Genomic DNA, 17109 nt, shown 5'->3' with positions numbered 1-17109 from the left:
GATCTAAAGATCTGGGGGTTTAGATCCTGCTCCTAGGAAGCACTAGCCAGGCAGTAGCACTAATTTATTACTTTAGTTAGTACTTCTCCCCTCCCACCTCAGAAGAAAAGGGCATACGACACCCTTAGTATGTTAAAAAGTCATCCCAAAGGCAAAACCACCAAGGTCAGCTGTGATTCCTCACTTAAAAGATGAAAATGTAAAGTGGGAATGACTGAAAATAAAGATTAAATTCAACAATTACAGCTATTAACATCAGAAATTAAAACCAAAAAGAAGAGCACAAACCACCTAAGAAGGGAAATATGTTAATGGCCAACTGATCTCTGCCTGTGCAGCTTAATGACACAAATAAATAATTTCTCTGTTAAATGCTGATTTTTGCAACTGCTTGGCACCTAAGGGAACAAACAGTGACAGGACAGCGCTGCAAATCCGGAAAACCAGGCTCAGTAGGAAAAAAAAAAAATAAAAAATCCCACCATCAGCAGGTTAACACCAAGGGGGAGAGGGAGAGGAGAGGAAGAGAGAGTGGGTGGCCAGGAGACCTGTCAGGAGCTGGAGAAAAGCACTTAAATTGGAGGCACCAGAAGGAACAACATTCATTTTGTAACCAGCAAAGAAAAGAAAAGCTCACAAAAGCAAAATCTGTCACAAAGTAGGGGCCTGGAAGTTAAAAAGGAGAGGAAAAAAAAAAAAAAGAACAAGAGAATACTTCTGAAGTAAAAGGAAAGATTAAATTTTTTTAAAATCACTCTAAATAGACATAGATATATTTTTGTAGTGCAAGTCAGAGTCAAGCAGGCATGCAAGAGCTTAGTTCTACTCACTGTCAGCAGGTTTGCTATCACTTAGGAAAGGTTCCTGCTCCATGATGTCCATTGGTATTTTAATACTTGGGACTTTTTCTGAGTAGGGGCAGTCAGACTGTGAAAGAAACGTGTAAAAGGTCTTAGAATATTCCCACTACTCTCTCTCTCTCTCTCTCTCTCATCATCTCCCACACATTAAAATTATCCTTCACATAGTTCTGTAGGAACAGGTAAAAGAAAAGAAGGGAAAAGAGAAAAGCATCCTTCAGCTTAGCTGCCTGATGGATTCCACTGGCTCCCCACTGCATCCCACTTCCCTTGATTACCTTCATACTCCAAAAATAAAACAGAGAAGAATCATCTTGTGGAATTGTAAATTGTAATACATCTCCTCCTTTCCCACCCCATCATCTCAAAAGAAGCCATCCCATTCTGCCTGGAGTCGGCTGCAGGAAATAGAGATGGAAAATGCATTTGTGGGCAGACACAGCAGGGCACTGCCTGCTGGAAAAGCTCCTCCAAACCCTTTATCCTGCTGTGATTCTTGTAAGAGTCCTTGGTTGTTCTAAATTGCTCTACAGGGCCCAGACAGGACATGGCAGAGGTTCCTTACACTCAAGTCTCAGTTACACCTCTGTTTCATCAATTCCAGAGCCCTTGGAAGAATTCTGTAACCCTGGTCCAGCCAGAGAAATAACAACCAGGTCAGGATGGGGCACAGGGAAAAGCCGGGGTCCCCCAGAGCTGGGGCACTGGCAGGGTTTTTCACCCCACTGCCTTCTATCACCCACCTGCTTCTGCTTAATAGGAGGTGCTTGGAATTGTTTTGCTTTTTTAAAAAATAAAGGGAACTCCTCATAGCCAAGGAAAGGCTGTTACTGCCTAACTTGGCAAAGGCAGGAAGGTGGGATTTGCCAGAAATGTTGGGACATCTTTGTTCCTGAAGAGAACCAGACCTACAACACCAGGGTGGAGGGAGGAGACCTTCTAGTCAGGGCAGGAAAACACTAAGGAGGAGAGAGACTGGCTCTCCCTGGATTATTATTCTTATTTTTAATCTATTTTTTAACAAAACTGATATCCAGTGCCTTATTTCATACTCCAACATCAACATGTTTCCTTAGGACTATTTTTATGAGGCTGAGGGACAAGCATAACTCAAATAAAGCACAAGCAACACCCAGCAATTCCCTTGGCTGAACTCGGATCCATGCATTGCCACCCAGATCCCACAGGATTAACTCTGGGGGTGGATATTTCTGGAAGGGAAAGTGTGAAAATAATCCAGTCAAGTGCTGTATGTTCAGGAAGCTGGTAAAAGCAAGTGCTGAAAAAAACCAGCAAGAGTTAAGAACCAATATTTTACATAAAATGTCTTACCGATTAGAGATTAATTACTGTACCTGGAATTCAGGAAAAGCCTGGGAAGAGAGGAAATATCTTCAAACGTACTGGAGAGAGGGAAGCCATGGCTTGGGATATGCTGCTGGGTTCACACCAGTCAGCAGGAGGGGATGGAGTCAAACCTTTGCTGATTACTCAGCAGGGCCTCTTTTACTCTCATCTGGGTTTGCTCAAAGGTGCTAAAGAAAACCCTCGCCCTGGGAACCAGAGGAATGATGGGACAGGGCAGTTTGCTGGCTGAACTAAAAGCCAATCCTCCCAGCTGTTTTTACTGCTGTGCTAAAAGGGGATTTTTCTCCCGCTTCATGTGACCTTACCTCTCCCTACAGCCCAGGAAAGGCCCTTCTTCATGGACATGAGCAGAAATGACACCAATCTTAGAACTCACCACAGAGTGTATTTAGCACTTCAACATAAATTTAAAGGATTTGAGTTAGACCTGAGCAGGAGAACATTTAAAGGCACCAAGACTACGTTTCTTCTTCTTATATATACAGGAAGAAAGAGAACAGTCAAAGGCACATGAGTCTGGTCTAGCTTGGTCACTTTTCACTATTTAGGGCATGCTGCCACCTGAGGTAGGACCAGAGTGCACTGCAGAGGGCACAGATGCTTGGGAAACATGTAGGTGGTGAGTTTTACCAACACAAAGCAGTTTTTTCCTGCAATATGACAAATCACATCTATTTTGTGCTTTCCAAAAGAGCCATTACCAAAAAAAAAAAAAAAAAAAGAAAGAAAAAAAAAAAAAAACAGTAGGACCAGAGCTGCTGGTGAAAAGCATTCTCCTCCTAAAATGTAAGAGACAACGAAGGGGAGAAAGGCGTAGGAGGGAAGCTGGAGGAGGCAGGGTGATGAGAGGCATTCTAGCAAGGGGCATGACATCTCAGCAGGTACCTGGTGCTCTTGGAAAGTGTGATTTCATTCCTAGCAATGCACAAACCACCCACCACAGGCTAGAAAAGGGAAGGCAGCGTAGGAATTAAGTTTTCTTTGGGACCCATTTGCTGCAGCAGCAGAAGACCGAGCTGTCAGCTCCACAAGTGGCTGGCAAATGTCCAGCTTCAGCACTGGGCAGGGCACAGAATGTGCAGGGGATTAGCTACCTAGGAAGGAGCAATGTGACAAGAGCAGGAAGCTCCTTACATCATCATTGTCACTGTCCATACTGCCCTTCTTCTTTTTCTTCTTCTTCTCATCCTCTTTCTTCTTCTTGTCCTTTTCTGGAATGACGTCGTCAAGAAAGCTTAAGTCATGCTGGGAAAAGAGGTAGTCCATGGCTTTTCTGACTGCCACCAGGGCCAAGATCTGCAAAGGCAGAGAGGGATTCCCAGTCACATTTTACCTTTCACTTGGCACACTGCATTCCTCTCAGTTCTGCTTCTAAGCCCACACTCTTGAATTCTGGCTGTAAATGAACATACAAAGAAGGTGGTGAACACCTGGGACATCTCTGTCTCCTTAAGAGGTTGTGCTGTGACTGCCTCATGTCAGAAAAAAATCAGAAGCAGTAGATACTTCTGTATATAATACTCCTGTATTAGGAGTATGTATTAGGAAATAAATAGAAAAAAAAACCCGAGAACTTTCATTTACTTGTAGAGGCAGGTTCACAGGACAGCCTGAGTAATAAGACCTTGACTTATTTCTCACCACTTGGCCAGTTGAACTCTTAAGTAATCAGACAAGTGCCAATCCACGCCCCCAGAGTTTGCAGAATAAAGTTTACTGGGATTGTGGCAGCAGGAAACTGGAGTAAAAGCTTGTTCTGTGCAAGAGTGCAACGAAAGCACTGGGAAAAAAGGAAGGGACGTGTCTGAAACGGGTGCTTACATGGACACTGGGTCTGACAGCCCCAGCAGAGGCCACTGAGATCCCACACAGGCTTTGCCAGTGGGTACAGCAACAGGCTGGAAGCTGTAACCTATTCCCAACTTAAACCCTTAAAGGCTGCCTTTAAGGACAACTTTGTCCCAAGCAATCATGATCCAGAGCACAAACAATTCCCAGGAAAAGATCTCAAGCTCTGACTTGCATAACTTAAGACGTGATTACAGACTCAGGGGTGGAAAGATGCCACACAGACACCCGTGACCATCCCACTATGAATTACTGTGTTGACAATGCCTTTCCTCCAAATAAACAGGGAGCTGGCTATTGGCCAAATCCTCACAAACTGAAGTTTGCAGTTTTTTGCTCATCAGTGCAGAAAACTGAGCTTTTGCCATCATATCCAGCTCCATCGAAGATGTGGCTGTGCCTTCCCTGAGTCTGCACCATTCTAACAAATTTTGTCAGCCTTGGGTTTCACTCAAATTCTAACATGGGCGAAGAGATTTTAGATTCAGCTTCCAACATCAGTGCAACACAGCCATGGAGTTGCAATGGAATGCCACATCAGTGGGAATTACTGTTTTTTTAACACCCTTCACAGGAACATGTGTCTCAGCAGGAACATTTGGAGGATTTTTTTAACTGGCATCATGTTTTCTCATTTCACCATCTTGTTCTTTACCTGGGTTCTGGCCTCCCTCCTTCTCTCCCTTAAATAAGCACTGCAGCTGCTACCTGCCTCCACAATTCAGATTTTACTTATCCATAAACCTGAAATTAAGTGACCTGGGATCAAGATTTATTCAGGAGTTTCATAAAGCTTTGCCTTTGCACAAGTCAGGCCCATCTCCAAGCCAGAGTGCCTAGCTGTGCCTATAGATCTAGTAATAATATGAATAATCACCCATAGATGGTAAACAACATTAGTGTCTTTTTATCTGAGTCCCAGGAAAAGAGACATTTCCTCTCCCTCCCTTTGACACCTCTTGTAGCACTGAGCCTCCTCCTTGGTTTTGTCAATTTGTGCTATTTAAAAGCCAGGGAGACATCTTGTACCTGGTAGCTAGCATGGACTAAACCAGAAAAACTATGCCCCTCTCCTTGGTTCACGCAGCTCAAGGAGAAACCACAGCAAACCTAACCTTGGCAGGCAGGAAAGGTCAACACTAACTACACCTCCCTGGGAAAAAATTAACTTTCCAGGCTCATTTTCCTCCAGAGGATTTATGGAGAGGCAGCCACGGCCACACCGAGCCCGTGCAGTCCTACACGAGTGCCATGAGTGGAGCTGTGAGCCAGAGACTCGCCAGGGAGACGCTGGATTTACACATTTACAGGAGTGTACAAGCGGGGAAGGAGCAGGCTGTGGTGAAAGGGAGGGATGTGAAGGAGAGCACCACCTACCATGACAGGGAATATGATAGCAGCCACGGTGGATTTGAGGATCCAGAGGAGGGCCAGGCACAGCACCTGCAGGAAGGTGAAGAGGTGGACCCTGCGCAGCGGGACGTGGCGCAGGTAGATGAAGTCAGGCTGGTGTTTTAGAGGCATCAAGAGCAGCTTCAGCCGATCCATGAACTGGAAATTAAAATGAAGAGATGTTGAAATGAAACCCATGATGCACAAGAAAAAGAGAAAACAAGATGAATGCCCAAACCAGGGTCAGCATCACACTCTGGGGCATTTTTGCTGTCTTCCCCTTCCCTGCGCCTGCCAAGGAAAGACATTCAGCCTTTAGGAACAATGCTTTTGTTTTCCCCAAATAAATCAGGAGCAGAGGTCAACAGAGGCGAGGGCAGACATTGCACTGCCAGAAAACAGAACAGAACCTCACCGAAGAGCAAGGAAGACAGGCAGCTTTCCCAGCAGTGTCCCTTTGCTCTGTGCTGGAGCTAAACCAAAATGGGGATTTCTCACCGAGTAAAAAACACTGTTGATCCCAGTCCCCCCACCACCTGGGTCGGGAGCAGGGGAAATCCCCTCCAGGAGAGCCAGCCCTGGGGCCAGCAGGACAATCCCCTCGTTGTCCCCTGCCGGAGCACGGGCTCACTGCCCACTGCCGGGACCAGACGGAACCCGCACCAGTGAATGGAAGCTGGAGCTGTTTTACAGAACGCCTGAGGGATTTCTGGGGCTCACAGAACAGGCAGTCCCTTCCCCTCAGGGCACAACCCGGCACGAAAAAGAAAGGCCACAATTAACAGGGTGCCAGAAAGCAACAAAACCACTTCCAGCCTCCTTGGGCCAGCTACAGGCGCTGGGCATGAGAATGGTTCCTTATGTAAGATTTCCTCAATGACAAAGAGAGGGGCGTGGCTTCCCCTCCCTGGAGGACAATGTCCCTGCTCCTTAGCATTGAGGAACAGCCCCGCTGCCATAAATCATCCTCCTTCTTTGCCTTCAGTCTGCGGCAGAGGACCCAAACTACCCTGGGAGTGAGCCTGAGCTGGGGCAGAAGCCTGTAGAATCCTGGAATTGTTTGGGTTGAAGGGATCCTAAGGGGATTCTCTTATTCCACTCCCCTGCCATGGGCAGGGACACCTTCCACTAGACTATGCTGCTCCAAGCCCCACCTTGGTTGCCAAAGATGGACCCAGGTCTTCACAAAGCACCCCTGGCACTGCCTGTGCCCACCTGGCCGCTGTCCCTTGGTCTCCCATCTCAGGACACCCGGGCTTGTGGCAAAGTTTGCCAACAGCTGCCACCCTTCATGGGCTTCTTAGGAAGGAAAAGGAGGCAGTGAAGGAGAAGGGTAAAGCTGGAGGGTTGTGGAAGAAGCCCTGTGCTGGTTATGACTCACCTGCACGCCGTTGAGGGATGCAACTCCCATGTAGAGGAAGACACCATAGAGCACGGGCATGGGAATGAACTGCGGGACGAGAAGAGCAGGAGAGCCCAGGTGAGCAACCACTGTTAACCACTGTTAATATGTAGTGGGACAGCATTCCCAGCCTGTCAGCAATTCAAACTGTACCCATGACTGGACAACATGGAGGAATGAAGCCATAGAAGTAATAAAGCAAAATAAAGCTGAATAAACAATAAATCCTCCTGCTGTGTTCTGAGAGATGCAAGGACATTTGTGCAATCACACTCTCCCACTTCACCAGGACTTGGATATCTTGTCAAGAACCAGAGGGAATGATGCCAGTCACTCAGTAAGTTAAGGAACAGGTGGGCAAACATGTTCCAGTGAGCTTCAATCTGCCTTTCACCTCTGATTTGTGGTGTGACTGGAAGCAGAAGGCAGAGAAGAAGAAAAGGCAACACGATCCTGTAGTTTGTGGCATACCCTGTTTTCCCAGGTAACAGGTGACATAACAAGAGTAAAGTGACTCAAGTTGTGCCAGGGGAGGTTTAGGTAGGATATTAGTAAAACACATTCATAGAAAGGGTTGTCAAGCCCTGGCACAGGCTTTCCAGAGCAGTGCTGGAGTTGCCATCTCTGGAGGAATTTAAAAGCAGCACTTGGGGACATGGTTTAATGGTGACTTTGGAAGTGCTGGTGGAACTGTGTGATCTTAGAGAGCTTTTCCAATTGAAACCTGTGAATCCATGTCCAGCCCAGCTCAGTAAGCCATGCAAATCCATACAGAAAGGATGTTCTTTGGAGTCCCACCTGAGCAACAACAGTCATGCCAACCCAATCTCTGCCTGCTCCATCTCTCGCACACATTAATGCAGAATTACTCCCATATATGGGACTGACTTCCCTTCTTTGTTGCCAGGATGTGTCCTTTCAAACATCACTTTCTGCTCCCTCGAAGTGCTAAGTGCTGCCCATACCTCCATATAGGGCACATCTCCCTTTGGCAGTGGGGAAGGTGCAGGGGAGCTGCAGACAGGCTCCCTGGAATGAGTCTCTGTCCCTCACCAGAGAAGTGGGCAGCCAGCCTGGCATGACCTGAACAGGGATGCTTGGAACAAACCACAGGCAGGGGCTGAATAACAGCCTCTGTGGGATTTACTGGTGCCCAGGGAGGATGGGATGAGCTCCAAAGGATAGTCCCTAGTGCAGTGCCAGGGGGCTGCCACTGAATGGCAACCACAGCCAGGCCACAGCACCCACTGCTCCCCGCACCCCTGCACTGGGAACCCTCCCCTTCTGACCCCTGCACTGAGCTCATTAGAGAGGCCAGTGTTTTAGCACATTCCCCATCACCTTGCTCATTGCTTCCAGCAGGCATTTCCCTGGGGGCACATGAGCACCAAAGTCACCCAGCCATATGCTATCCAAAGCCTCCCTGCCTGCATTTCTCCTTCCTTCCTGAGTCTCACTTCCTGTCCCCTCCTGCGAGCTTCTTAAGTGCTAACTCATCCTTGGATTTATTTGCTCCTTCCCGTGAGCCGCACTGGTATTTCCCATTCGAAGGTAAATGCTTTTCCTGCACCATGGGCTCTGCCAATGCCTTTGCTGTGAGAGGGACGGCGATCCAGCGGGGGGTTCACGAAGCTGTGGCTGACCATGGGATTCAAAGCCCTCACTGGATCTGAGGGATGACACAGGACACAACAGTAGCTACAGTAAGCAAGAGTTGAGCCTGCCAGCTCATTTTCACTGCTCTCCTCTCCTTTCCTGCCCTTCTATTTATTTCCATGGGGTTTTTTAAAAATAAGAAAAATGTGTGAGTATTATTTCACTATTCCATGATGACGAATCCTATAGATCACCCCGAGGTGAAACCTCAGTACCTTAGGGTGCTGTCATTTTGGAAGACTTTCTCTTGGCGAAGTATTCCCTAACGATGGGGGCGCTGGCTTCAGCACTCCAAGCAAAGCTGCTGCAGGCCAACAGGACTAAAACTGTATTTATAGAAAAGTGCCTGTCACCCTCCTAGCAGGGCCAAGGATGTTTCTGTGGAGATGTGCCTTGGCTGAGCAGAAACACCACCATCATCCAAAACCAGCACAACCACTGCAAAGCCCTCAGCAAACAAAGCTGGGATTATTCCGTGGATTGCCTGGTTTATTAAATTTAAGTTTGTCAGCATTCAATTTGCCGCTGGCAGGAGAAGACTGAAATGTTCTGCAATGCATTTAGCAGCGCAGCTCCCTCCAGGAGGACCCCGCCACTGGAATTTGCTAAAGGTCCTGAAATCCTGCCAGGTCCTCCCCACTGGCACGTGGGCCAGCAGCATGCTGACTTATCCTCAGGCATCCTCCAGTGAGGATATTCCCCACAGATTATCTTAGGGGAAGCACAGACAAATAATTACTGACTGAAGCAATAACAGGGGAAGTAACAGACCCCAGTGGAATAGAGGAAGAGGGATCTTGCAGGGAAAGGTGACATAAACTAAAAAACAGGATTATCACAGTCAGGCATTAAATTAAAGGCATGGAAATGCCTCTTTGTGTGGTAGTGGAAACTGTTACCCAAGACACCAAAAGGCTGTACAAACGGCCTTAGAAATGAAGAACAGGAACATACTGGCTTGGAAAGCCACTGTCTCCACTCCCTCCACGGGCAGAGTTGCTGCTCCCTGCCTGCCTCCTCCCCTCAGGCTCACATCACACCGTGCCTCACTGCCCCTGCAGTCTCCAAAAACTCATGTGCAGCCTCCAGAAACGCTCCTCCAGACACCCATCTGCTCGGCCCCATGGTTACACCGCACGGTGCTGCTGTTCTGACATCTTCTGCTCCTACCATCAGCCTGTGGATCCATGGATAAGGGCTCCTGCAGCTACATCTCCTGATCTCCTGTTGGACAGTATGTCCATGCTTGGCACCACTTCCATCACTATCCCCAGAGAAGGCAGCACCCTCCAAAGAGAGGCATAAGCAGGTTTTCCAGTTTCCTTCTACAGTCTGATGATCCACTAAGGATGCATTTCTCCATGGCTACATGTCACCAAATCTCTGGTCTTGGAAAACAGCAACCTACATAGATGCAATGGTCCATCAGCAGCACATCTGTCCAGAGCCTTGGCTAAACTTACAGGAGAAAAAGGGTTTAGGAGATGAAGAAATGCCCTTTAAATGCACTGCTTCCTCCAGAAACATGTTTTCCATACTCTGAGCTTTATCCAGAATATGTAAAACAAAGGCCCAGTAGAGGTATAAAAGAAATCATAAAAGAAAAGGGAACTTAACTTTATGCAAACATGGAAAAATAACCTTAAAATGAGAAAGACCACAGCACCCAAGAACCCCAGCCCTGAACTTGGTCACTGTTCCGGCACACTACAACCACGTTGAATGTTTCCTTCCAAAGGGTTTGGATTTAAGCCTTGAAAGAACTGTGAACAGTCCTTACCTTCAGGATGGGAGCCATGAAGACAGACACCCCGGTCAGGATGAAAACAATGACGCCGGTGACTCTCTGCTCCCTGAAACAACATCACTGAGTCAGGACCACAACAGGAATCCCCAAATCTCATTTTTTGCAGCCAACAGCGTCAGGCAGGTGGCTGGATCCTGAGCCAGACCTCTGTTTTAAACCCCCAGACAGTTTTGTTACACCGTATGGGGATCAACGCAGCGCTGCAGCGGAGCCTGGGGCAGCGTGCTCACATTTAAGCGCCACAAAAGGCGCGGCAGCGCTCCCAGCTCCCTGCACAGCCGTGCTCAGGGCGTGCAGAGGGGCAGTAAATCATCGGCCCTCCACGCCGAGATCGGTAACACCGTGTGAGCCCCACCCAGAGCACTCCGGATAAATCATTCACACCTTCATGGGGTGCTCAACATGTGCCTTCAGCAGCACCCACAGGGCTTCCCACATCCAAAAATACCTCGGCCAGTAATACTTCAGAACGCTGAAAGTCAGGCCATAAAATTTCCATCTAGTTACCTAAACAAGCTGCCTGATTTCCAGGAGTAATCCCACTGGAAGCACTTCAGACCACTTAATTAAGGCATCCAAACACAGGAAAAGATGCTTCATTAAGTAAAGCTGGTTGCACTAGGTATGACAGGTTTGTATGTTTGACCATTACATTTGCTATGGAATTTGCTTAATTTCCCTGGATAGAGAAGTCTGCAGGAAATTTATTTCCTTTAACACAGGAACACTGCGTCTCACGTGGCCAAGTAAATTTTGATGTAAAAAATGCCACATGGGGGCTTGCCCAAGGAATTGGCTTTGGAAATAGGGAGAAGGCAGCACAAAATTCTTTGTACAAAGGGATGTTGCAGGCAAACGAGGTAATTAAGTCTTCCTGGTCAGACATACCTCACTCCCAAAAACTTGGGCTGTTCTCCAGGGGCTGAAGTCTCCGTCTCCATCTTCAAGCTGTCGATGTGAGCGATGGAGATGACGGTAGCAGCCACGTACCAGGGCAGCCCCATGAAGGAGCAGACAATCATCAGAATGGCCACCCAGAACAAATCCAGATGATATCCAGCACCTTTCTGTGGAGGGAGACAAACAACCTTCAGCTTAATTATTCCAAATGCCCCCAGAGCAGGGCAAAGGCACACTGGACAGGCAGCATTTCCTCCTGCAACATCCTGGCCAACAGAGCCAAACACCAGAAATACATCAGATCTTGTGAATAGCATAAGGAAGCATCTCCCTCAGGACACAACCCAGGCTTCTTCAGGAGTGCAACAAGAACAGCTGAGACCTCATTCCCTACCCAAAGGAGAAAGCTGCCCTCAATCTTGACTCCTTTTCAAACACCTCTGATCCTCTATTTTTAAAATCCTTTAATGAAATAAATCAGGAATTCCAGCAGTCACAAGTGCCAAGAGATGAAAAGAAGAAACAAAAGAGCCACCAAGAAAAGAGATCTTCAGAAAAACAGCGGACAAACCTCTAAAGTTTGCTATTTTAAAACAGATTAACCTTTTTAAAATCCCATTCAATTTGATTTTATTGGAAAAAACAAATGATCCAGGCCTAGGATGACCCAGGAGGAAGGGCAACCCAGCTTCTCCTGAATAGTCCTCACTGTTTTCCTGACACGTGCGCTGCTTACCTTGGCTGGCTGGTGCCACCGGGATGGGCACCCAGCAATACCCTGCCAACACTTCAGCAAGGGATGAGCAGAAAAAAACACTTTTTTCCTACAGCAGATCTTGTGTATAGAAGTGTTTTTTGGTGTGGAACAACAAGATGGGGCTTGTGAACCCTCAATTCCACAGAATACCATACTCACACCATTAACAAAGGAAGCAGGGAATACATTTTTTACATCAAACAGTACTTTGCTGGAGTGTTTATAACTTTGTTACTAAAAAAGTACAGCCAGTGCTGACAGCACAACCACACTCAGTGGTTCATAAGCTGCACAGAAGAGGGGCCTCTTTCTCATGAGGGAAGAACAGTGAATATTTTTTTACAATGTTGAAGAAAATGCTATGTCTGCTTGGTTAGGTGCAAGAGACAGATCTAAAACTGTTTAGCCATCTCTGAGGAACACAAGGGCTGAGTATTGAATTTATCTGCTCAGATCCAGGTAGCAAACAAGGATGTTCTGAGGTTTTTTTTTAAACTATCAGCCAGCAGTCATCACTGTGCATAAGAAACCTTTCCCATTCCCTGGTACTTCAACTCTGTCCTCCAGGTTGGGCTCAGCATGGTCTTAAATTACACATTACTTGTCTAATGTTTACAGTGACCACATGAATTGAAACATCCTCCTCTTTTCCAAGCAGAAGCTCCCTTCCCATTTCCAACAGCTCTCCCGATAACTGATAAAGCAGGTATCGAAATAATGACCCACCATTCATTACCTGTGTTTTGAGGGAGCCATTAATCCCACGGGTCAGACCATTTGAAACATGCCCTGTTAGCAGGAAGGGAGAGTCTTCTTTTACAGGAATTTAATATTTTTCAATAGAACTGACTGTGCAGGGAAAGGAAAAAAACCCTACAGGCATGAAAAACTGCATATCACTGGTCTGGAAAGTTTGTTTTAAAAACATGACTACATCTTAGGCTGTTACATATCAGCTCTTCTTTAAATAACATCCATCTGGGACTATGCCCTTGCTATGTCCCAGATCTCTCCAGCTTATTGCTGGTATTTGACAGCACCATGCAGCTTTGGCCACAAAGCCACTTTTCCAGTGCCAGGGAATAAGCTCATGTCCACGAGGGACGAAGGTGGCAGGAGGAAAAGCTGTCACTAGAGGACACGAGAAAGCACGACACAGTCACTGCCACTGTCACAATAAAGAGATTACTTTTATTTTCTCTGACTCTAATATTTATAGTTTTCTAAAGGTGACTGTAAAATTGGAGGGTGAACGTGCCACCTCTCCAACAACACTGGACAAACTACTAGTCTATCAAATTTCTCTATCTCCATGAAAGAATACAAAACAATAAGTTATTTACAAAAAGTTGTGTGAGAAAGTTTACTACAAGAATGTGAACTCAGAAGGCTTTAGAAAATCTTAAAAAAATCAGGGTGACAAAAAGCCCCTGCACATGCACCAGGCACACCCACCTTGAGCTTGTGCTCTTTCCTGTTGACAATGACAGCGGTGATCTGCTGGTCCATGAAGATGAGGATGGTCACCAGCAGGGCAGGGATGGCTGCTGCCAGGTACACCCACCACGGGTTCCCTCCAAAAGGTGGGATAAACCAGCCCCTCTCGGGACTGGTTGGCTTTGAAGGGCAAGGAAAAGAAAGCCTGTGTTAGAGGCGCAATAGAGGGGTGATGACATCCCAAAGCCAGGTTTGCTTCCAGCAATGGAGCTCCTGGGAGACACTTCAGGTTTGTGGCAATTTCATCCTTCCCATTAACACCAACCAAAGGCTCCAAGTATGGAGGCAGAATTTAGGAGATAAACCAGCCAATGAAAATGATGCTAACGAAAAGCCTCCTAACCCTATGAGTAAAAAGGCCCTTTCCAGACCGCTGACTACATTCCCATTCTGAGGGCAAGGCACTCCGTACAGGGTAGGTGCGAGGGAAATGGAACCTCTTCCAAAAGCCAGCAAACAAGCTGGTAACAACATACCTTGAATTCACTTGGCACAATTAGTTTTGGTGTGTCCACACCAACCAGGGCATCTATTCCACAGAAGATCAAAATGGACAAGATAATGGCAAAGTCACTGATGAGCTTCCGGGCCTGAAAGAGACACGGTATCATAACCACAGGAGTTAGCACCACGGAACACCATTTCACCCACGCTTTAGTGTCTACATGACAAACCCTGGCAAGAGAAGCTCATCATTTCTTCTCCCACAATTATGCCCAGCGTCACTTGCCACACATGCCTTGGTACTTTACTGTGTTCTCTGAAAGCCTAAATGGAAGCACGGAAACAACACAAACTTCCACAAATGAGATATTCTCAAGAACCGGCAGAGATTACGCTGTTTGCTGTTCAAGTAATAAGTCAAACTAAGCAGACAGGAAAACAAACCAGGCTTCTCAGCTAAATCCCTAAGACTGGAGCTCTCCTGAAATCATTGGAATACAACAACTTAGAGCTGCCACTGATCAGACCCCAGAATTTAACCAGACAGGAGCCACCGCGATAGCCTGGAACTGTGTGAGCTCTCTAGAGCTGTTGTTCCTTCCAGGTTTCCTGGGTTCGCATGGTTACAGATAAATTGAGCTGCATTCCAGCCCGGATGGAATTTGTTTCCTTTCTATTACAAATAAGAGAGGTTCAATTGTAACACAGTGGAACAGTAAACATCCATGCAGGATAAATCCCTGTGTGTCGGAATGCCAGAAACGGGGCAGTCTCAGAGAGAGATGGCTTTGGCTCGCACGCCTGGCCGGGGACAAAACAAGCAGATGCACCTGAGACGTGCCTTTAATCTTGGAAGGGTTGCCTTCAGCACCTTTGAAATCCCTGCCACATTACCCAAACAGGTTACGGCTCCTCTTGGCTCTTCTGCTGCCTTACCTCTGCTCTCCAGAACCACTGGGAGCAATCCCAGGCATACCTCTCATAACCAGATCCAACAACCAGTTGCACTTTTATCCCAACTGCTTCCCTGCAGAGCATCTCTCCCCGTGTGCAGGACAGCAACTCCAAAAGGAAGGCTGACCTGTGCCCTCAGAAAGACTGATGGCATGACAGGAGATACTTACAGTGGTGGGAAAGTAGCGACTGGTCTTGAATTTCTTCAGGGCCATGGAGCAGGTGTAAGTGCCAAAGAAGAGGATGAAAGACATGAGGGTGATGTCAGGGACATAGTCACAGTTGTTGCCCACAAGCTGACCCCCATACTTCAAGCAGTCCTTGGCTGTCAGAGCTGCCCAGTCAATGGTAGTGTTGGCCTGCAGGAAAAAAGGAATGTTTCCATAAGGCCGTGTATGCTCAGCCCATGGTGGGACGGGAATGGTGACAGAGTATCTGAGAGAAACAGGGAAGCATCACGCAGAAGCTAAAAATCATGGAGGCACAGAATGGTTTGGGTGAGACCATTTTCCTGCTGGTGTTTGACTAAAAGGGGTTGTTACTCTGTGTCTCAACTTCCTTCCCCCACACATGGAAGTCATCCATCAAGCTCCACTTGTTCTCCTCACTATCCAGAGCTCGCCAGCAGAGTGGCACCACAAGACTCTGCAGTCCATGTGATCCCTGCCTTCCCAAGGGGAACTCACCAGCTCAGAGGAGGGAGAGACCAGCTCATAGTCTGACAGCACCATTGTCCTGTTAAGTAATGAGCTATTAACTGCAAGAGAAAAGAAAAAAGGCAATATGGTGAGCAGGATTTAGGAAATAGTTAGGAAGGAGAGCCAATTCCAATTATTAAATAATTTCTTGACTCCGTCAAGCTGTTTGCCACCTCTTTGCTCCAGAAAAGTGAGTCACAAGTGCTTCAGAGAGACTCAAAAGCCTCAATCATCAATCACTCACAAAACAGAAAAAGAAAAGGTTGAGTGAAACATAACCCAAACCCAACTGGGATTATATTTTGAGTTGATGGTTAAAAAAACCCACAAAAATCAGACAGACAATATAATATTTCATAGCTTTCCAATATTTTCCTAATGATTTCTGGATTAAATTAAATACCCACAGAGCACTCCTAATGATTAATTTCAAATGCAAGCACAACGCCAAAGATACCCAGAAAAGCAAAATGTGATTCAGTGTCCAGCATAAACACAGTCTTGAATTAAAAGCAAGAAAAAAGAGAGCAAGAAATTGAAATCAACAGGATGGGGATAATTTCTTTGAAAGAAGGAGCAGCATTCCCTGTGGCTTCTGAAGCATTAGGAATCATGAATTTGAAATTTCATTTAGAAAAGCAATCCTTCCTGCAAATGGGCTCGTGGCCCCTGTCCTCATGGCTTACTGAGGTTTTGTATAAATAAACTTTTTTCACTTGGATGTCTGGAGAGCCACAAGTGTTTCAATGGGAAGTGGAGACTTCCAATTTGGCATTGACCATTTGACATTCCTATCATCCTAGTTTCAAAAAGTAAATCACTCTGCCATTCCAGTGGAGCATCCACGTGCTCACCAAGGTCCTGTGTTTAATAGGGAAGGCAGGCACCCAGCCCCAGGGAACCAGCTCCCAACACCTGCGAGGAGCAGCCACAGCAGCTTTTCCTGTTGGACAGGTGTGCCAAGATAACCTGCAGTTTACTCTGGGCACAGATCAAGTTTCTTACTCACTCCCCATTGTTTGTGGGATCCTAGGAGTGGTCCCCCTTTCCTAATGGTACAGCCAGCGTCTCTCAGTTTGGATTTGGGTTTTGTAACCATAGAGCCATAGGTACACTGGCTCTATCTGCTGCACAGCCCACGCTCCAGAGATAGGCTGCCCTGGGGATACACTTCCCTTCTTGGAAGGGAAGGAATTGTTTGTACTTTCCCTCTCATCTGTGCAACCAGGAGGTGGGAACCACCCATGTTTGGGTAAGGCCTTGAATAAATCCAGCTCCTGAAACAGGAGTGGCCTGAGCTCCATGGCAGTGACCTGGCCACCACTGCTGCCCCTTCATGGAATTCTTGGAGGAATGCTATTTGGAACAGGGATGCAAGGAGACTCGGGTGCAGAAACAGCTTCTCCACTGGTCATGATGCTCTCTGGAGGAGCTCCACTAAGGCCAGCTGTACTGTGACACGTAGGTGTAGAAGAAGGGTCCCAAGAAGGGACCTTGCCCCTGAGAAGTCACAGTTGTACTAATTA

General features: G+C 46.9%; 1 protein-coding gene across 4 annotated transcripts in view; it reads right to left on the bottom strand.

The window, feature by feature from the left end:
- SLC4A4 (solute carrier family 4 member 4) overlaps positions 1-17109 on the bottom strand; it is a 116368-nt gene that overhangs the window by 2110 nt on the left and 97149 nt on the right. For 3 of the 4 annotated variants that reach the window (XM_053974898.1, XM_053974895.1, XM_053974896.1), the window contains 10 exons: positions 15572-15642; positions 15056-15244; positions 13964-14077; positions 13446-13607; positions 11222-11400; positions 10307-10379; positions 6850-6918; positions 5454-5627; positions 3363-3524; positions 831-927 (listed from right to left, as the gene is read on the bottom strand). In XM_053974898.1, the coding sequence (XP_053830873.1) occupies positions 831-927; positions 3363-3524; positions 5454-5627; positions 6850-6918; positions 10307-10379; positions 11222-11400; positions 13446-13607; positions 13964-14077; positions 15056-15244; positions 15572-15642 (1290 nt within the window). The other variant, XM_053974897.1, reaches the window with a different exon arrangement.

Source organism: Vidua macroura, chromosome 4 (genome assembly GCF_024509145.1).
Source record: "Vidua macroura isolate BioBank_ID:100142 chromosome 4, ASM2450914v1, whole genome shotgun sequence".
In the NCBI taxonomy this organism is placed as follows: Eukaryota; Metazoa; Chordata; class Aves; order Passeriformes; family Viduidae; genus Vidua; species Vidua macroura.
Note: the sequence above shows the minus strand (reverse complement) of the source record. Positions and strands in the feature narration are given on the sequence as shown.